The sequence below is a fragment of the Xyrauchen texanus genome, chromosome 3 (genome assembly GCF_025860055.1).
Source record: "Xyrauchen texanus isolate HMW12.3.18 chromosome 3, RBS_HiC_50CHRs, whole genome shotgun sequence".
NCBI classification, from domain to species: domain Eukaryota; kingdom Metazoa; phylum Chordata; class Actinopteri; order Cypriniformes; family Catostomidae; genus Xyrauchen; species Xyrauchen texanus.
This window is the reverse complement of record NC_068278.1, coordinates 20,715,986-20,737,390: the sequence shown is the minus strand read 5'-3', so window position 1 is coordinate 20,737,390 and position 21,405 is coordinate 20,715,986. Positions and strand designations below refer to the sequence as shown.

The 21,405-nt window shown below is 39.9% G+C and overlaps 1 protein-coding gene across 5 annotated transcripts in view; it reads right to left on the bottom strand.

The window, feature by feature from the left end:
* The window catches only part of mctp1a (multiple C2 domains, transmembrane 1a), a 229,609-nt gene that overhangs the window by 135,607 nt on the left and 72,597 nt on the right, over positions 1-21,405 (bottom strand). For 4 of the 5 annotated variants that reach the window (XM_052106496.1, XM_052106499.1, XM_052106498.1 and 1 more), the window contains one exon: positions 3,945-4,062. In XM_052106496.1, coding sequence (XP_051962456.1) covers positions 3,945-4,062 — 118 coding nt within the window. Of the gene's footprint in view, positions 1-3,944; positions 4,063-14,305; positions 14,341-21,405 lie in introns of all 5 variants that reach the window. The other variant, XM_052106500.1, reaches the window with a different exon arrangement.

Here is a 21,405-nt window from a genome sequence, read left to right as displayed (position 1 = left end):
CGGCCTGCAGAGGAGCTAGCGCGACGCGGCAGGAAGAGGTTCATGGCTTGGGTGGCTTTCTGGACTTCTGAGAAGCGGTCAACAATGCCACTCACCGCGGAGCCGAAGAGACCGGTCGGAGAGAGCGGTGCGTTGAGGAACGTGGAGCGCTCTGCTTCTCCCATGTCGGCTAGTGTTAGCCATAAGTGTCTCTCGGTCACAGTCAGCGAGGCCATGCACTTCCCTAGAGCTTGGGCTGCAGCTTTGGTAGCGCAAAGGGCGAGGTCTGTCGCACTTCGTAGATCAGTAACAGCCTCTGGGTGCCTGCCTTTCTCATCCCACTCCCGAAGAAGGTCTGCTTGTAGGATCTGTAAAACGGCGATTGAGTGCAGAGCAGATGCGGCTTGGCCGGCGGCGGAATAGGCGTGGCCAACATAGGCGGAAGTCGCTCTGCAGGCCTTAGACGGGAGCACAGGCTTGGAACGCCATCTCGTGGAGGGCGGACAAAGGTGTGCTGCTACCGAGTCCTCGACCGGGGGGATGGAGGAGTAGCCTCTCTCAGTGGCGCCGTCCACCGACGCGAGAGAGGTGGAGACGTGGGAACGGGTCCTGGCTGAAAAAGGAGCGTTCCACGACTTTGTAGCTCCGTATGTAATTCCGGCAGGAAGGGAGCTGCCCGGGCCGCGGGTGTAGAGCGGCGATGGCTTTGAAGAAAGCAGCCGTCGAGTCTGTTGGGTGCCTGCTCAGGGGGCGGTGACCACTCGAGCCCGAGGCGGTCGACGGCCTGTGTGAGGAGGCGTGTTAACTCCCCTTTGACTCCGGTGCGGGTCCTGCTGGATTCCTGGGCCGAGGAGGAGGCTTGGGAGCCTGTCCACTCCTCGCTGTCCGAAGCCATGATGGAACAGCGGCCCTTATCCTCCGCCTCGTCATCCGAGATGGCAGCAGTGCGGCCGCTCGGCGGCAACTGCGCGTCCCGGGGGGGCGGGGAGGGTGAAAACGATGCTCAAGGGAGAGGCTCCGGCGAGGCAGTCGCTTCATCCACAGTTTCCGGCAGCCTTTGTGAGCGGCGCTTCTTCCTGCGCGGCTGAGGGTAAGGCGGCGCGGCGGTTTCTGCTTTGACCGCTTCGAGTCGAGCCCGCAGGGTCGACATCGGTAGCTCCTCGCAGAAATCGCATCCGCCCTCAGTGAGGGCGAGCTCTGCGTGCCCCAGTCCCAGGCAGAGAGCGCAGATGATGTGGCGGTCTCCTGTGCTGAGAAGGGCGTGACATGAGGCGCAAGTGGAGCGAGGCATCTTGAAAAAGACGCTCGTACTCTTTTGTGAATAGTTCGTGAGAACTAGCTTGCTGAATAAAAGGATACGTCGTCGGATGGCGTAGCTCGCAGGATGGCTGAAGGTGGCTGAGACGGCCGGCTTCTTCTAGCGCTGTCCACGCTTGCTAGATGCCCCTCGAACGGCGACGCGGCTTCCAGGTCAGCGATGCGGAGAGCTTCGCTGAAGAGATGAAAATCAGGGTTCCAGCCTACGAACTACGCTTATATGCACTCTAGTCACGCCCATTTTGGCGGGCTTTGATGCAGTGAGCGCCGGACGCCTCTCATTGGATGCGAGTTCGCCCAAGCTCGTCTATAGGCTGCAGCAGTTGCCACAGAGCAACCTATGAGCTCGCTAGCTAGCCCGCTCAAGGTCTGCAGCTGCCGCACTGCGTTGACAATGGATACAAAAATTAAGGATAATTTTTTGGCTTCAATATCTCAGAAAAGATGAATCTTTCCCGTAGCGTAAGCTAGCTTACGCAATACGAGAGAACCTCTCGTAAGAGAACCCCTTTACCGCCATTCTTTCCAGCTTATCAAATGTATACAAGTTTTATGTACGTGCATGTATGTTTACTTTTTTACATCAAAGCAGAGAATCATTTGATGATTTCCAGTCTCATGTAAAGGCAGTTTTGTTGCGTTGTCTGATTTTAATAAATAAACTGATTGTTTGTGTTATTAGTGTAAGAAACAATTGAAAACAGTACAAAGACAATACATGTTTTAACTTTTTTCTGTAAATATACAGTACACTCTCATTTTAATTATGCCCGCAACACATTCCAAAAAAAAGTTTGAACAGGGGACCTTTCCTTTTAATAAATTAGCAATCATTTGGGAACTGAGGACACTTGATAAGTAGCTGCTCAGTCCTAAAAGCATTGTTATACTGTACTGTACAAAGTTTTAGGCACATAAGATGTTTCAAAAAAGCATTTGTCTTAAAATGGTTATTTATATCTTCAGCTTTAGTGTATCAATAGGAAATATAAATGTTAGACTCCCAAACATTACTTTTGCAAATAGAAGATATTAGAATAGAAGAACAGGAGCCCTTCAATAGAAGTCATTGTCCCCACAAAGCCCCCCACTGTACATCGTGTCAGTCTGAGATTACATAGAGTCAGAAGCAATTGAGACAGAAGAAATGTGGAAGATTCTCAGAGAAGCTTGGAACATCATATCTGCCAACAACCAAGAAAAACTGTGTCCAGGTGTACTTAGGAGAATTATGGCTGTTTTGAAGGCAAAGGTTGTCACACCGAATATGGATTTAGCCTTTTTGTAGCATTAGTTTTGAAGACATCCTCACTATACAACATTTTTGCAACATTGCACAGTACTTGCACAGTACTGTAAGACTTCAGTTGCTATGGCTATAAAGTGTAATCCTTTTTTGACATAATACACTCTTATGTAAGTAGGACAGTGCCTTCCTTTTGTGCCAATGTGCCATTGAGCTTTATATTGTTGTTTTTTTGTTTGCATTTCTTGTCATGCATTTTAAGTGACATGAAAATTGCAATAAATATATTTGGCAAATAAAGCACATCCTGTTTGATAAGTCAGCACAAGCCTACTAGGATTGGAAAGCAGTGGTCACTGACTTGTGAAGACTGCTGTTTTGTTGCTAAATAAACATGCTAATTTCATTCTTGTGTCTTGCATTGAAGTTAATTACATACATGCTAATGGAAATTTATGCAGAAGTCAGTGCAGAGCCCGGCGCTGAAAAGGAATCAAGTGTGTAGTGAGGAACAATTGTTTCGGGAAATCAAACTATGCAAAAAAGTAATTTTAGCTATTCAAATTTCAAACGCAGCAAAAAACAATTCATCGGATAAAAAAACAACACTAACCTCCGTGTATTCTATTAGCAAGAGGAGTGAAATGTTAGATTTTCAAGGATTACCCAGGTTGCCTCTCAAGGGAGTGTATGACTGACTGCATGACTCACACAGAAAAGAAGCTTGTGTCTCGGGGGCAGGTGAGCTGCTGATGTCTCTGCTCATTATTTGAGCGTGTTTGAGTCAAAAAGAGAGAGAGAGAGACAGAAAAGTTGTGGACAGGTCTGCTGCACCATCGATCAGCCCCTAATGAGCCCATTACTGCTGGATCCTGTCATTCAACAACACAATAATGCTCTACCTCACACATGACACCAGAGCAGCTCAGTCAGGAGAAATGGGCAGGGATGTAAAAGTCATCTTCTCATGGCTGAGAAACACATGAGTCAAGGTGACCAAAGCAGGAGATCTTTAAAAGCCTGGGCTGTTTTTTAAACAAAGAACCATCAAACTGTGCATATTTTTTTTTTTTTTTCTTCAGAAAAAGACATATCATTTAAGCATTACAAACTAGGGGTTGATTCAAACCACCCATAGATGGCAGAAGATAGTGTGGGACTCATGTGGAACAAGAGAAGAAAACTTTAGCTCACCTGAAACGGTTATTGAAACTAGAGACATAATAAAGGGATGAGACAGGCCACTTGTATACATAGGAATGGCAAACATTGTAAGGCCATATGTGGCAGCTCTAGTCCCAAAAATAGCAGCTGCAACCAGACAGAATCTCAGATATGTGGAAAATTCAAGAACACAGAGAAGTTCACGTGCTAAAGAAATATCTAGAATTCTGGTTCCTACCTCCTCTGTCCCTGATGGCCAAATTATTGCCCTTCTTCAGCACGATATCCAGTTGATACATTGCTGGCTTTGATGGGGGAGGAGGTTCTTCATTACTTGTCTTCACAATGTTGATGCTCTGCAGGGGAAGAGGAGAACAATAAGGTGGTCAGACAGAAGTACAAATTGCACTTGGATCTTCAGCACAAACTTCAGAGAATCTATACTTAGTTTGTTGGGTATGGTATGAAGACTCTGAACATCTAAATGTTAGTATATACTGCTTCTTCTTTCCAATATAATGCAGAACATAAGACTAAAATAGCTCTGCTTCAAGCCTCTTTTTCATAACGGTAAGATACAATGGCACAAAGATTAGAGATGACATTTGCATTTCACCACTGGGAGAATCCTTCCCCTTACAGTTACATAATCAGCCTGCCTCTACTGTCACAAATCCAGGCCTCACAGCCTTGAGATGTTCAAAAGAGCCACCATTCTCCACTTGCCTCCCCTTCTGAGAAACTTCGAGGAAGAGCTCTATGAGGGTCTGGAGATATTAATGCACTGTTAATATTGTGATAAGGAAAGTACTTAAGACTTGCAATGCTTTTGGGCAGATCATCAGACTTATGCAAGATTAGAGAGCAACATTAATATCTGATTACACTGCAACAGAAGAACAAATGCTAATTTCACAGAAATTACTGTAGGGCTAACCATTACAGAGGCCCTTTGATTTACATTATTTTCTTACTGTATTACAAATGGAGCTGGTTTTGAGCAGGTACATTCTTATCTAAAGCACCACACAAGGCTTTTACCTCTGAGGCAGTCTATCTCTATCTGCAGTATCATTATTATGATATACATATCCTAAAGTATATAGAATCTTCACGTTTGAATTAACAAAACAATAATTCAGCAAATTCTGCATCACCAGCTTCTTGTAAAAAGAGATAAGTGGTGTAGTTTACCATGGCAGTGTATACAAATAATAATGTTTATGTGACTCAAGGAGATATTATTACAAAATATGTGTTAGTTAATCTTTTTTTTTTTTTTACTGCTCGAAGGACTTTGGGGACAGTTAAGTCTTAAAGCACCTAGCTGCAAAATTGTTCCCACGCTCTCCAAGTACACACACACACACACACATATTTACTCAGCTATCTAATTGGGGACATACTGTACATAGACTTCTATTTTATATATGCATATAATCACTATTTAATTTATGTATGGATAGTTTCTCCAAATTAAGATATTCCAAAATGTCCCCGAAGAGAGGATTTGACCGATTTGGCTCATTTTTGGGTACAAAATTGTCCTCAAACATTAGCTAAGTACACACACACACACACACACACACACACACACACACACACACACACACACACACACAACCAGTGCTCCCAAATATCAATAGCATCAGCAGAGCAAATGTCATTAGGATTAATGGGAATGCTAATAGATAAATCTCTCCAGGTATTATAGACCTCCTTGTGTGCACCTTTTAGTACATTAGAACAATCTACATTAAAAGTCTCTTGATAAATACAACGCTGTAGCAACTTTTTGCTTGCATCATGAAAACGTCCTTGTCAAGCCTTTCTCACCTCAGTTCAGATTATTCTGTCACAGGCTCCACAATCTTCAGATTTATAGCGCATTTAATTGCAACTTGTTTCATTACATGTATAAATATACTAGTTTAGTAACATTATACTATGCATGCATTCAAGTCGGGAAATTCTGACATATTCTGACTTATATCGTAAATACGATGTTACTGTATGTGCGTTCAAGTGATTCAAGTTGGAAAGAACATACCCATTTGGCAATTCCATACTTTGTTCTCTCTTTTTCACTTACTAGCAAAAGCTTTTTTAGGGCCAATTAAACTAAATGAAGATCAAAGACATGCATTTGGTGTGTAATTATTGCTTTATCTATCCATTTTATCATTCTAGTGCTGCCACATACAATAATGGGAAATGTAGTTTTGTTGCAAACGCTTGTCGCTGCATAAAGCAGCTAAATTAGTCTTATTTTCTGGCAAGTTTTTATAAAAAAGTGCACAAAAAATAAACTGCACAGTCAAAATCCTCAAGTACATTATTACCAAAACAATTTTCTTCTGCCATGATTCTTAAGTCTACATTCTCCCAACTCGGAAAGTTGGGGCTCTAAGAAAATCCCAAGTTTCCCACTCATAAGTACGACATTGTGGAGACATTCATGTGCATTGAACTCATAAATACGTTCATTCTGACATGACTTGAATGTACCATATCATATCAATATTTAAGATCCCCTAACCCAATGCAATTTCTAAACCTAATCACTTAATAACAATAAAAAACATGTAACAGGCAGGTAAACAACAGGCAAAATAATTGAATTTACATTACACTATAATATAGATATTATTGAACACCTAACCCTAAACTTGAAATACAACAACTTCTAAATACAACACGATAGCTCCAGAGTTAAACTGAAGGTTTTAATCACTGAATGTTTTTATTCTTCCTCTTCGTGAAGGCAGTCACATCTCATTATAAAATTCACATCCAAACATTAGAACGTCATAATTAGTCACAAGACACATGAGAGCCAATGGCATTTGACATCACTGATGTATAAGCTGTCATAACACTTGTTGAGTCAGCAATTTTGAATGTCTACAGCAACCATAATATCACCATGATGATTTGTAGTAAAAACATAACAACAATATTAAACATGGTTTCTATTTTAACACACTATTACTGTAGTAACACCATAGTTAATTGCATTAAAACAATGGCTTCTGCCCAAAAAACATGGTTACAACAATATTACTATTGTAAGACCATGGTTAATTTTACCCGGATCAAAAATTTCTCTCAACTCCTGACCTACACTGTGACAAATCACTGCGAGTAAATCAACCTTTATAGTAATTTTTATTTATTATTATAATTAATATGAAATTAAATATTAAGAGTGGAGAAAGGAAACAAGGAAAAAGTGGGATAAAAGGCGGAATCAAACTTGGGTTGTCCACACACAAAATACACAACTACACCATTGTTGCACCCCACACCACTGCAGCAACACTATTGGGTGCCGTTTGTCTTAACTTTCTCTTTATTTACCGGACTTTTGGAGTGCAAATAGCTGTGTAAGTAGCTTTGACATTTTGAAAACTCACATTGTGTCCCATAGCAACCAAAACAATGAGCAAATTCATATCATTTTAAAATGTAGCTTTCGGTAAAGTATTGAAATCCTCAAAAATGAATTGAATACAGCATCAGAATGACATTTAAAATACGGACAAAGGGTGATGTTTCGGTGATGCAGTTAATGGACCAAAGAGGACATTTTGGTGGCGTGGGCAAAAAGTCGCTATAGGAACGTACCGTTATGAGATCCATTCGTTAATAATCCAGAACACTTGGGTCAGACTCCATCTGGTCCATATGGAACCATGCAAAGTGAGCCACATCTGTGATTAATTAGCTAATGAGCAATTAATTAGTTATGGCTGTTTACAAATTTTTCATCATACCATAAAGATTATCAAATGAAGAACAGACTAAGAAACATGGAAAGAGAAAGACATAGAGAGAGGGAGAGAAAGTATGACACATTCACCTGATCCTGCCAGATTATATTACACTCAAAACAGCACAGGAACAAACAAATACAATCTCAGTGCAGCACTTTCTTTTTAATTGAAAGAATTTATCACTAAAAACATGCAGCTGCATGCAGCAGCAGTCATTCATCGAACACTCTTATTCACCCTCTTGAGAATGAGAGAGTTTGTGCCCCCAGGACTTTGCTATTGTTGTTTAAAAACGTATTTCAGTTTAGTTTGCACATTATGAGGATTTATGCGTAGGGCATCATTAAAAAGTTTCAGTCTTTTTCAAAATCACAGTGAATTATTAAGTGTTATACAATGACATAGCCCAGTACTATTTTAAAACTATTTCTGTAATTTTATAAAGAAGAATATAACTGGCTGATATAGTTGATGTGTCATTTGTTATCAACTACAGAAAGACAGTCATATAACTAATAATCCAAAATTAAATCTAAAAAAAAATTATAAATACAAATAATCAAAATATCTCTTCTGAGAACTGAATGTGTAAAGTAAAAGGATCAGATCACTGACTAACTCAATGAATAAAAAAAAATATGAATAATCTGTAATCTGTTTTCAATGGGATCAAAAGGGATTTTTTTGAATCTCTTTGTTGTTTTGTTTGTTTTTTCTGTTGCAAGCAATTTATATATAAAATTAGACAGATTTCTGAAGAGATAAAGTGTCTACTGTATATTTAGTCCTTTAGCAGCTGTGTTTTTCTTAAATTTAAGCTTGCCTGGAATAGACATGAATACAAGGTTCTAGCTATCTGAAATTTAAATACCAGGTGACACAACTTTTCCATTTGTAAGAATGCATGTACTCCTTTATTTTAGAGTAACCTGAACCGGCAATCATTTGTAATTTACTGAAACAATATCTTTGAAATCAATACCTAGTGTGTGTAGACAGTGCTTTGGTTAAACAGGTCAGAACAAACTATACTGAGAACTCCATGATAAAAACATTATTAATCACTATTAACTGCCAAACTAACATTTAGTTTGCAGTTTAAGAGTCAGCAAATCGATTCCTCTTGTCTATTGTTTGGTGCATGCACAAAACACATTACTCTTAGCAGTCATTTGCCAAGAACAGCAACAAAATAAACATTTAAGGAGGTTTCCCTAATAAGACAATTCATCAAGATAAAGAAAATATTTTACTCTCTTACCTTTCATTTGCGTATTTAGGGTTAAAAAGCATTCATGCATGACCAGGATGATCGACGCTTTACACAATAAGCAGTTCACATGAATAAAAGATGACAGTGATGAAGTCTCAGTCTCTGGAGTCTTATACATACAGTACAGTAAAGAACGTATGATGAATGGAGTGTAGGATATTCCACACCACAGGTGCATCATTTCAGTGGACAGATGGCCCAGGTAAGAGGGAGGTCAGTAAGGTAAAATGGTAGAGTGAAAGGACACAGTTGTGGACAGTTGTGTTAGAATTACACTTACTAAGAGCTGTACGTATCACTGTGTCTGAGTCTGTGGAAATCTATAACAATTTAGATTTAGAAGCTCTAGGTAGAAGCATAGGAAAATGTGATAGAGATTTAGACAATAACTTTGAGACAGTCCAACATAAAATTCTTCTCACATATTATGACCTGCACTATCCCTTTGAAATGGAGATGCTTATGCACTGGTGCTATGAAAGTCCCCTGCATCCCAGAGCCAGCTATCTTATATACTTTATATAAAAGTGCAGTTTACAACATGTCTTTGTAACGGTTCTCTCACAACCACATTTCAATGTTCCGATTCACAAGCTCTCGATTCGATATCCATTTATTTGGGTACATTTCTGTTACAATGTCCATTTTGCTTATATATAAAATGAATTAGCTAATGCTCTTAATTATAAAGGAAACTTCTAGGCAACCCTTCTTGGTACAATCCAAAAAAAACATTTGGTCAATATATATATATATTTGTCACAAGGTTCGGTGAATGAGGAAGTGGGAGATGGGGATTCCAACTTAGGTATTTCACTCTTTATTCTTATGAACAGAATACACACTAGCACAAGATATAACAGAGAAGCTTCAAAGGAAAGTCACTATGGCAATGGCCAACACACGACGCTTCGGTTTCTCTCCTAGTCTCATGCATGCACACACAGCTTGGCAGTGTAAGTAAGTAAAGTTTATTTATAAAGCGCTTTTCACAGATAAAATCACAAAGTGCTGTACAGGAGGATAAGTAAAAACAAATAGTATAAAATGTATATACATATTACAGTGTCTGATATACATAATTAGTGTCTGATTCTCTCTCCCCAAACTAGGGACTGGGAACCTTTTATTTTCCCCCATCTCTCACTGTGAACATGGAAACAGCAATTACCATCAATTCATCTCAGGTGAAAACCCTTACCACATTAACTTTCCTATAATCCACACAGAACTGGACCGAGCCATCGCTCTTAGTTTCCAGAACCACCGGGCTGGCCCAATCGCTGTGGGGTTCTTCTATTACTCCCAATTTTCTTTCATGACATCTAACACGCCACGGGGCATACGCCATATAACAATTTGAATGGGGAAAATCCAGTGGAGGCTTGCGGGATCTCTCGTTATGCAAATAACAGGGGTTCGAGCCACTTATCCCAATTACAAGCATCTTCGTGCACAAATGTACAAATCATATTTTTTAAGGTCTGATTAAATTTTTCGACCAAGCCATCCGTTTGTGGGTCCGAATTGATTTAATACCCAATAATTTGTACAGCTTGCATAGTGTACGTGACATAAAAGTAGTAGTTCCCCAACTGGGAATTCCCTAAGGGCTGGGGAGGATGACACCTCCCCTTCCCCAGTGTCAGCCTAACATGGAGCAGCCTCAGATGGCCCAGGCCACACCTCCCCAGACAGTGCTTTGCACAGCCCACACCAATTCACTTTCTAACGGGATCCATCCACACACAACCCTTTCAATAGTGATTGAAAAGCTGGCAAATTAGTTCCCAGCATTAACAGTTGGTTGAGGTGAGGACTAACCAGCATTAACAGTTGGTTGAGGCGAGGACTAACCACCACCTAAATATTATGCTTTTGTTCCCGGAACATTACTGTGACAGTCACTAAAGGATAATCATGAATATCCCTGTTAATACTCATGGGTATCTAGTACATCCCTGCTTGGTTGGAGGCAATCTTTGAGGTTTTGGGGATCTAGATCAAGGCCCTGACCTCCATTACTGGGCAATGCTCTTGGTCATGACGCGGGTCCCCAAAACTCCAGCAGACTGGCCCAAACCTCCCACACACACTTGTGGCAGCAGACTCCTTCACCTGGGATGAAGAGAAGGGAGGGATGGGGTTTGGTGGAGCAAGGAACCCCCATGACTTGGGAGCTGGTCTCGGGGGAATGTTCCCCCATTTCTGGGAAACAGAACAAGATGGAAAGAAGGAGGGGGAGAGAGAACAGGGGAGGAGACATTAGTGGGAGAAAGGGAGTGGGTCGTGCTGGCCCCCAGATAAACTCCCAGATGGTATTCCGCAGCTGGATTGCTTTGTTGGCTTTGTCGGTGGCACTGGACCCACTCGGCTGTCCCCTTCTGCAACTGGGAGACAAACTGCTCCAGCACCACAAGATTTATGACGTCATCACTGTCGCTGTCCTCCTTAGCCTAAACCCATCGCCAGCAGGCATTATGGAACTGCTGGTCATAAGCAAATGGGCAGCCGGCCTCACTCAGCATCAAGGAGCGGAAATGCTGGCAGTGTTCTTCTGGGCTGCAGCCGACCCATTGCAAGTTGGACTTTTCCAATACCGAGTAGTCCAGGAGATTAGCGACTGGAAGTTGTTGCACTGCAATCTGGGCTCCCCAGTCAGCAGCGGCAGAAGGTGCACTGCCCAGTGTTCCAGCAGCCACTTCAGAGCTTCGGCGGTGTGCTCTAAGTGCTCAAGGTATGCCTCCAGATCGTCTTGAGGCCCCATCTTAGTGAGCACAATTTGGGGGTGAGCTGTTGCCAGGGAGTGGCGGCCACTCTCTCCTGAGATACTAAGCTACACAGCACACACTGGTCCTCCTCCTGTGCCCAAAGGAGCATCTCGAAACACTGTTGCTGCTCTCTCCGAAGATCCATCCAGAGTCGCTCCACAGAGTATACTTTTTACTCAAATCCCAGGTTTTGGCACCAGTGTCACAAGGTTCAATAAATGATGAAGGGGCGATTCCAACTCAGATATGTCAGTCTACCTTATTCTTATGAACAGAAAACATGTTTGCACAAGGCATAATGGAGACGCTTCAAAGAAAAGTCACTACGGCAATGGCCAACACACAAAGTTGTGGTTGTCGGTTTCTCTCCCAGTCTCACACGTGCACACATAGCTTTGCGTTGTCTGTTTCTCTCTCCCCACTCTATGGACTGGGCACCTTTTATATCCTCTGTTTCTAACAGCGAACTTACAAAACAGCAATTACCAGCCATTCATCTCAGGTTAAAACACTTACTGCTTCCTCTCTCCCCCAGATGAATGGTCAACCACGCCCTCGCCTCGAAAATATTGTTACATTTTTATTGCTTACTTGCATTATTTGTACTATTTACAAATATTTTCATTGATATGTGGTACATTTGCATTATTGGAACTGTCTCTTTAAGGCTAGCAGCATGAGCCAGTAAGCACAAATAACGAGAGGATGTACATGGATTCTTTAGTGTATCTATGTGTGACTAGAATTAAATGTTTCTTTTTTATTTTTTTATCAACAACTGACTAAATTCGAGACATTATTCAGTTACAAATGGGTCAGTGGATTTTGTCTTCAGACACACAGAATGAGTTCAACCAAACTTTTACTCTCAAGACGCAGTGAAATGATCTCGGTGCTAATACCTTCTCCACTATACTACTCATTCACTGCTGAGTAAAATCTGAACATTTACTAGCCAGTGGCTAATATTAGACATTTTAGTCTAAGATATGGTTGAACATGCAAGTGATTTACTTGCATTATTGAGGGTTGCCACATAGAGTGGAAGATTGATCTTGGGATCTTGGGGCGAAGATCGCAATGCATCGGAAAATCTATATTTTTTCCCAGCCCAACAAACAATCTAAAATCTAATTTTAAATTATACACTGAAGTATGGAAACCCCTACTTATTCTTTATTATAATGTTTTCAACATTTAAAATAATAATAAAGTAATCAAATCTATGAATTAACACAAATGGAAGTATGAGAATTATGTAATTATCGAAAAATTCTAAACAAATAAAAACTTTTTATTTTATCTTTTAAAATGTTTGTGTTGATTACAGCTGTCACCGTCTGTCTCCCTCGTGTTTCCTAGGACTACCCTGGAAACCAAGTATGCTCTGCCCTCATCACTTTCATCTGTTCCCCATTGTTCTCACCTGTTTTCCATTCCCTCAATAGCTTTTATTTGTATAAATAAAAAAATATATATATATTTTGTCAGTTCTTGTTAGTTGTTGTTTTGAGTTCCCATTTGTTGCTTCACTGTCATAATTTTATTAAAGCCTGCAAATAGATCCTACGTCTCCTGTCTCATCTCATCAACCATTCAACAGCTATGCAAATTCTGCCCATTCTCTCAAACAAGTTCATGAGGTATTCAACTGGGACGTTTTTAGAATGGTATCAAAGGAGTTTCCATATACAGTATGCTGAACATTGGCTGCATTTCCTTCACTATCCATTCCAATTTATCTATTTCAATTATATACAGTATATACAGAATAGAAATAGAAAAGATTACAATAGAAGAACAGGGAGCCCTGCAACAGATATCATGGCCACAACAAAACCCCCCAATGAATATAGTGTCAGTCTGAGATTACATAAAGAGACAGAAGCAGTTGAGATAGATAGAAGATAGAAGAACTGTGGCGAATTCTCCAAGAAGCTTAAAACATCCTATCTGGTGCTGGTGCTGTTTTGAAGGCAAAGGTGGTCAATAAGTAAGGTGGTCGAATATTGATTTAGCTTTTTATGTTTACTGCACTTTGTATGACATTACAGTGATAAATGAAAACTATTTATGTCATTATTTTTGAATCCTCAATAAGCAAAATTTTTTGTGCCTAAAACTTTTGCACAGTACTATATATAAGTTTTGTAAAAAATTAATATGTAGGAACAGTCTATATTTGTCTAAAAAACTGTGTAAAGTGTGTCCAAACCTTTGATTGGTAGTATGTAAATTGCTCCACAGAGGTATTTGGCCTTGTATGCCTGATTAGTAAAGTGTCTGGAGACTTCCGTTGAGTTGTATATAGGTGCAGCATGCAGCGTGAAATCATAGATGTGCTTTTATTTGGTTACAGAGGATGGATTTGCTTATTTGCACACACTGCAGGTGGAAAGAGATGCATTGTATTTGCATTGATGTTTTTTTGAAAAGCCAGGAGAGGTTCAGATGTAGGTCAAGTTAATGGCACAGTCAAGACTGCCATTCAGAGTAATATAGACAATAATGTCTGTAGCACAGTTCGCAGATTAGACACCCGATAAATGCATTAAATAATAGAAGTAATATTATGACATTTTGAAATTATGAAATATTATACACAAAGTAATGTTATGAAAATTATACTACTAGCATAACAACAATGAGGACCCATGCTTTTCCAATACATTAAAACTATATTGTATAGTTGTTTTGTTTCAAATGCTTTCTCATATCACAGGTTAAATTTAAAGGAATGGTTTTCCCAAAAATTTAAATTCTCTCATAATTTACTCACCCTCATGCCATCCCAGATGTATGAATTTCTTTCTTCTGCTGAATACAAATAAAGATTTTTAGAAAAATATCTCAGCTCTCTAGGTCAAGATTTATAGTTAAAAAAATATTTAAATATTATAAACTTAAATATTAAAAATAATATTGTAACACTTATGAAGATAAGGAGGAAGGTGGGACCGGCTTGACAAACACATAGACATTTATAAAGAAACAAAAAAACGCACTGCTTTTCAGCCAGCAGCATCAAATCATAAAGACATTCAAAGACGAGGACAAGCTTCGTGCATCTCTCTCTCTCTTGTCTGCCATTGTCTCTTCACCTTAATGCTCCCGCTTCCCCTCGCTGGAACGCGAGGTCGGTGTGGCGCTCAGGTGGAAGTCTTTGGTGGAGTTTTAGATTGGAAAACAAGCCAAAAAATACTGATCAAAAACTTTGTTGCAGTGTATAATGGGCTAAGACTACACTCGCTCACCTTTATTTTCACTTCAATCCGTCTTTAACTCACAAAAACAAACTGTGACAAAAGAGCTGTGTATCACCGATTTACTTCACAATAAGATACACACGTGACACATAGGCTACAGTATATTATGGTTCAATACGTCGCAATCCATCATGTTATTAAACTAGCTAAAGCAAACACGCATGAGAGACGGGTGTAGTTTCAATCTCTCTCTCTTCAAGCGACTCATAGATGTGCCACTGACCGAGAAATGCAATTTTTGCTTATTATTTTAACTTTAATAAAGGATGCAGTAAATATATAATGCCAGGTTGTTTGCTTTTTAGATTCTCTGACATGCAGGTTTAAGTGGAATTCCAGATCGGCTCTGCTTTATTACACGATGACAGTGTGTCTGTTTTCCTTATTTTGCATTTTTCCATTATATTTCCATTATATTTTGTGATCTACATCACCTGAAGCTGTTTGGTAAGTTTAGAGTGCATCTAGACATGTGTTTCTTCCTCTCCTCAGTCAGGCACGAGCTGCTGTGCTCCTCTCATCATCATTAGAGTTTCCATATCATCATTAGAGATTCATGTGATCTCATGTTATGTTATAATTAAATCAAATGACTATTCAACAATTAAAATCTTTGTTGACAATTTTTTATTGCCGACATTGTTGATAACGTCAATTTATAATTTCAGCCCTATTGTAGTGAGAATCACCCTGGCACCAGTTGAAATTAACTGGGAGTCACACAAGACACCAAAGGGTGATTTTTGATCACACTTCACTTAAGGTGTGTGTTTGTGATTATTAATATCAGACGACCCTCCCTCCATCCTTGGGGCACCAGCTAAGGAGTTTCATAAAAATGATACAAATGGACCATTCAATAATTTAAAATATGTAAATTGGAGGGAATTGGTCATCTGAATAATCTGAAGGATTTGAGAGAAGCCTAACACTTTAGAGCTCTTCTGTATCATCAACACAAGGAACACACAGTTGTAATAAAAAATATATATTTTCAAAAAGATCAACAAGAATAACTAACAAAAACTACAAAATGGTACTACTATGCTAAAAGATAAAATACACAAATAGGTAAATAAAGTGCATTGGATGGAAAGATGTAAATGGTTGAATTGGATATAGCAATGGCAAAGTATGACTAAATTGCTGTTTCTCTGTTAATTAATAAGGTGAAAACCTAATTTCTATTTAAACAAATAACTCAGTTTATTTGCTATACGTTTGATACACAGCTTATGCAATCTAATGAATATTAGATAATCATAAACTGATAGTATACACTAATGCCAAGGTCTCTGGAATGTACACTGTACTACCAGATACTTCAGACTGTAAGGCCCCGGATGTTCTCTGGTAAGACAAAATGATACCACAGGACTATGGAAGTACAATGGTACTTAATGATTACCAATTTTATTTATCCAAAATGTAATACATTGAGTATCAGAGGTTTACCTAAAGAGTGATATTAGCCAAACACTGAGGTTTGAAGAAACACGTAACCCTATTAAGTTTGGGTTTTAAGTGGTAAATCCTGGATTTCTAGTACAACTGACCCATTGCCCTCCAACCTAAATGTAGGCCTAACCATTAAAAAGACAAGATATCAAGACCTTGTAGGAAGTTTTGCTCATTATTGGTTAAAAGGGGGAATAATGATCTAATCTCTAGGGAATCTATCAGAATTAATATTTAACACCCAATCAATGAATTCATCCACCGATATGTTGAAACTTGCGTCTTTATCAATCCTACATGGAATATCACCTTGTTGCCAATGAAATAATATCCTAAATGTATCATAAAACTTTTATAAGCAAGTAACAGGATCAGACAGTTTAAGACATTAAACTTAAGAGCATGGAGTACAAGACACTTCTCTTTGAATACAAACAAGACTTTATTAAACCATTCTAAACCTAATACATAAACTAATCTAGCGCATACACACACACATACACACACACACACACATATATAAACACACAAAGTAAACAGTAAAGAAAATATGACAGAATGAACCATCAATCTATCCATTTCACATTCGTATTAGCCCACAATAGCGTTATTGATTTGTCTCTAACACACCAGTTTAGCGAGACATGGAAATACTGTCCTTGGTTACTTGGTCATTTTATGAGTTGTTTCCTTCATTGTGTCAGCGGTCTGGGAGTCGAGCCAAAGATGATGTGAGGGGTCAGTGAAGTCAATAGGGAATGACAAGTCAAGAGATGAATGAGCCGGGTTTCATTCATAAGCAGGTTGCAGCGGTGTGTTCAAGGGCCGAAGGTAGTTGCAGCGAAGTAAACAACTATCTCAGGTTTGGTAATTGCTTAATCTACTTTTACGGTTTCTGAGAAGTTGCATCGTTAAATTCATTACCTTTAATGCAATGCCGCAAGAGTCATACAATTGCAGAGGGAGATTTTTGGCTGTTGCATCAGAAATATATATTTTTAATGTATTTATTTATTTATTTTTGAGAGTTTCGCACCATAAAAATTTTTTGTCCTTTCTGGTCTCATAGAAACCAAAGTTATTTTTTTATGACCTATTTTACGATCATGGCAGTTTCCTGCTAAAACCAATAGAGATGCTAAATCAACATTTAATTTTATTTCCTTTCACACAAATCATTAGTAAAATGGCAGATTATCAGTTCATAAACACCTTCTTTTTTGCTCTGTTCCTCACACAGTGCTATCTTATGACATCAAAACACTTTTTCTATATACATTTATATATATGTATATACATACATTTTAACATTTGTAAAACATGACAAACTTCATTTTCAAGATTGTTCAAGTGTTTTACTTAAAATGCGAAGGACTGGGGTGAGAGTCTTGAGGAGCATATGAGTTGACACTTGAGCCAAAACTGTCATAGAAGCACTGTTAAATGCAGCCGCGGCCCATGCATTTTACGCCTAGGCCTTCAGTGCATATATTGATGCTTACAAGCAAAGTGTGAACTGTTTACCAAATCACATGCCCGAAGCAGCGCCTGAGTTCTCGGGCCTTCAGAACTTCCACAGAATCCCTCAACAGTGCAAATGAACGAGCATCTAAAGTCAGATTGTCAGATTTATCAGCCAATCAGAATTATTTCTTTGTTCTTAGTGGGTGTGATCTTTACGATAGGTCCAGGTCGAGGCCTTCTAGCTGACCTTGAGTGACGCAATCACGCTTTAAGTGATGTCATTTGAAAACGAAGTGTGTGAGATCTTGCTGAGGAGTCGAATGTCATCACTGCCGCTATCGCCATTGAGAAAGAGATCCTTATGGATTTAAAAACATGCGATGTTCTGTATGACCATGTGATTGATTGATTTATTAAACAGGAAAGGAGGACTGAATTTCACTTCAAGCTAATTGGTAAGTGCTTTTGCATTGTTATAGCAACATCACAAGTTTTCTAAGTGTAAATTAGGCTGCTGGAGCATTCAGTGTCGGATCAAGTTTTGAAAAGTTGCTGCATTCCATTCAACTTGGAAAGTCGGATTTGACAACGTCCTACTAGGAAAAGTGCAATGAAATGCATCTTGATGTCTTGAAGCAGAAATTCTCAACTCTGATTTCAGCGAGATGCAGGGGCATGATGTCACACAAACATGTCGACACTCAGGGAGAAATAAAAATTAAGTGATAAACATTCACTTTATAAAGTAATATCAATAAAGTTTGTTCCCACATTACATGATATTAAAGCTTGTTTAACAAACGGATACAGAAACAGGTGTATAAAACATTATAATCTCTTGATAATCGTACATCTGAAGAACAAATGATAGCGCTGCAGCATTGTTTACATTAACATTTATACATTTGACAGACGCTTTTATCCAAAGCGACTTACATAGCCTTTATCCCCCTGGTGCAACCTGGAGTTAAGTGCCTTGCTCGAGGACACAATGAGCTTGAGTGAAAAAAAAAAAGAAGTGCAACAGACAACCAATGTGCCAGCAGTGAAAGCTACTGTAAATCTATCTTGGCATCACAGAAATCCAACTTAAAGAACTCAAACAATGCGGCCTAGTTTATGAACTTCATTATTCACATGTTTATGGTTTCATTTTGAAGCTTCACTCTCCATCACACTGAAACCCACTGTATTTGTTTCACACCATTTTCAGCACAGAGAAAGGAGCCATTCATCATTTCTGACATAACATGTCCACACACACTCATACTCACACATGCACACACGCCCTGAACACACATCTAGTTTGTGATCATCCACGAAATGATCCATCCATTTAGCAGGAGTCTTTTCATCTTGCCACTTGCTCTAAAATCACCTCCTCTGCCATAAGGAAACCGATAACAGATTTCATCACAGCCATGTACTCTGTATTATGCTACATCTTTAGTGGAAAGCCAAACTGTGAGGATGAGATATGTTATTAAAAGATAAAAATGAAGTCTTCAGCAGCTCCATGACCATACTGTATATGCATGGAAGAGGAATAGCAACAATAACCATGAGGGAATCTACACTCACTATGGTCCTAATAAAGTGCTCTAGAGACTTTTGTGTTTGAAAATCCCAGGAGATCAACAGTTACAGAAATACTCAAACAAGCCCGTCTGGCAACAACAATCATGCCACAGTCGAAATCACTGAGATAAAATGCTCCCCATCCTGGTGGTAGATGTGAACATTAACTGAGGCTCCTGACCCATATCTGCATGATATTATGCATTGCACTTCTGCCACACAGTTGGCTGATTAGATAATCGCATGAAAATTTAGGTGAACAGGTGCTCCTAATTAAGTGCTTAGTGAGTGTAGTTTGTAATCCAAAAATCCACAATTTGTAATAGAATATCCAAGTTTATTAATATATATACATTTACTATACTTAAGGCATAGTCTTAAGTACAATGCAAAGCCTCAAAGGTTTTGTTGCTTATATAAAACTGCAGAAACAGCAATACAAATATAATCAGAATGAACTATTTACTCCACCAAATAAAATAGTTAATTAGCCTGACTGTAGGTTGTTTATGTTTTCCATGTAGCAACTTCAAGCATTACAGTAATATAGAAACATACTGATGTGTGATCACTGGAGTGTGCACTGTATCTGCTATTTTCATTGGCTTTGAATATTGCTTATTCCCTCAGAACTACTCCAACAGAATACTAAATAAGGTCCAGATAGTCCAAAGTGCAAACAAATAAACAAGACATACAAGACAACTTGCTGGGGTCTAACCCTGGTCTTCTGGGTTCAAAGTCCAACGCTCTATCATTTGGACCACCTTGCAAGGTAGTCACACTTGAGTAAGGTAGTATATGTAGTTGGTTATGCGATTCATCTCTGTCTAGAAGCCCTCAACTGCTTTGCCATCGACTACACAAGTCAGTGGGTGGAATCTTCACGGCAACGAGAAGACTCTCTGCTCCCCTGCAGTGGTCCGGCAAACATCACTCTGCCTCGCCGCTTGATGTTTTACTACTGAACAGGCCGCTTCAGCATCCTGATTCCCCGCAGCGTGGGGTGGTGTTGTGTATCCTTATAAAGCATGTATATTGCGTGAATAAATAAAAATATTCTAAAAGAGCTTACATGTTCATGTCTTTTTAAAGATGTCTTTCCGTAAGTGTTCCTAGTGCGAGAGGCATATCCCGCCATCAGATCAGAATGAGAGCTACATTCTCTGTCTGGGCCACTGCCCTCAGTGCGAAGGCATGAGTATCAAGACACTGCACTCACGTATTGCCCTTGTTTGATTCAGCTTCACGCGCCCTCCCAGCCGAGGGATCATATGAGGAGGCAAGGTGGGGCCGTGAGATTGAGCAGGATGAATTTGAGGTGGACCTCGTGCCAGCACATGTCCCGCGAGCCCCTCAATCTCCATGCAACGTGTCTATGCCGATACATTATGCGTGTTATGAGCTCCAGCCCTCCGCCAAAAGTGCACGGCCTCATCTCATTTGGCAGTTCTGATGCAGGGGGTGATGACGATGTCATGTCTCTCATTGCATCTGGCGAGTGGTCAGTGGATGATGCTACAGCCCCTCCCCCCAGCGAGGGCGAGGAGCGTGTATGCTTCACTGACAAGGAGATGCTTCGTGTCCTTTCAAGGGCGGTCGAAGAGCTCTATATCAAGTGGTCTCCTCCAGAGGAGCCTACACAATCTAAGCCTTGATGAATGGTTCCTGCAGTCTGGACGCCATCAAGCGACCGTGTCTCATAGATCTGTCCCATTCTTCCCTGAAGTTCATAACGAAGAGTCAAAATCCTGGCGCACTCCATTCAGCTCACCCACACAACGAATACATCCTCTCCAATATGGATCACAGGAAAGAAAATGGTTATGCTTAACTATCCAGCCTGAAGAGGCAGTAGCGGCACATTTCTGCCCGGCCGTGACATGTCAACCGCCTAGAGCTACTGGCTGTCTTTCTAGCTTTTAGAGCTTTTCATTCCGATATTGTAAATCACCACAATCAGAATTTTTCGAACAACACAACAGTAGTGGTGTATACTGTATATGTTACCATGACACGCCCATGTATGGCCAGCGAAAGCCAAGTATGAGCTTCCCCCGGTGTGCCTCCTTAATTCTGTCATTAGAAAAGCCCAAGTGGACATGGAAACAGT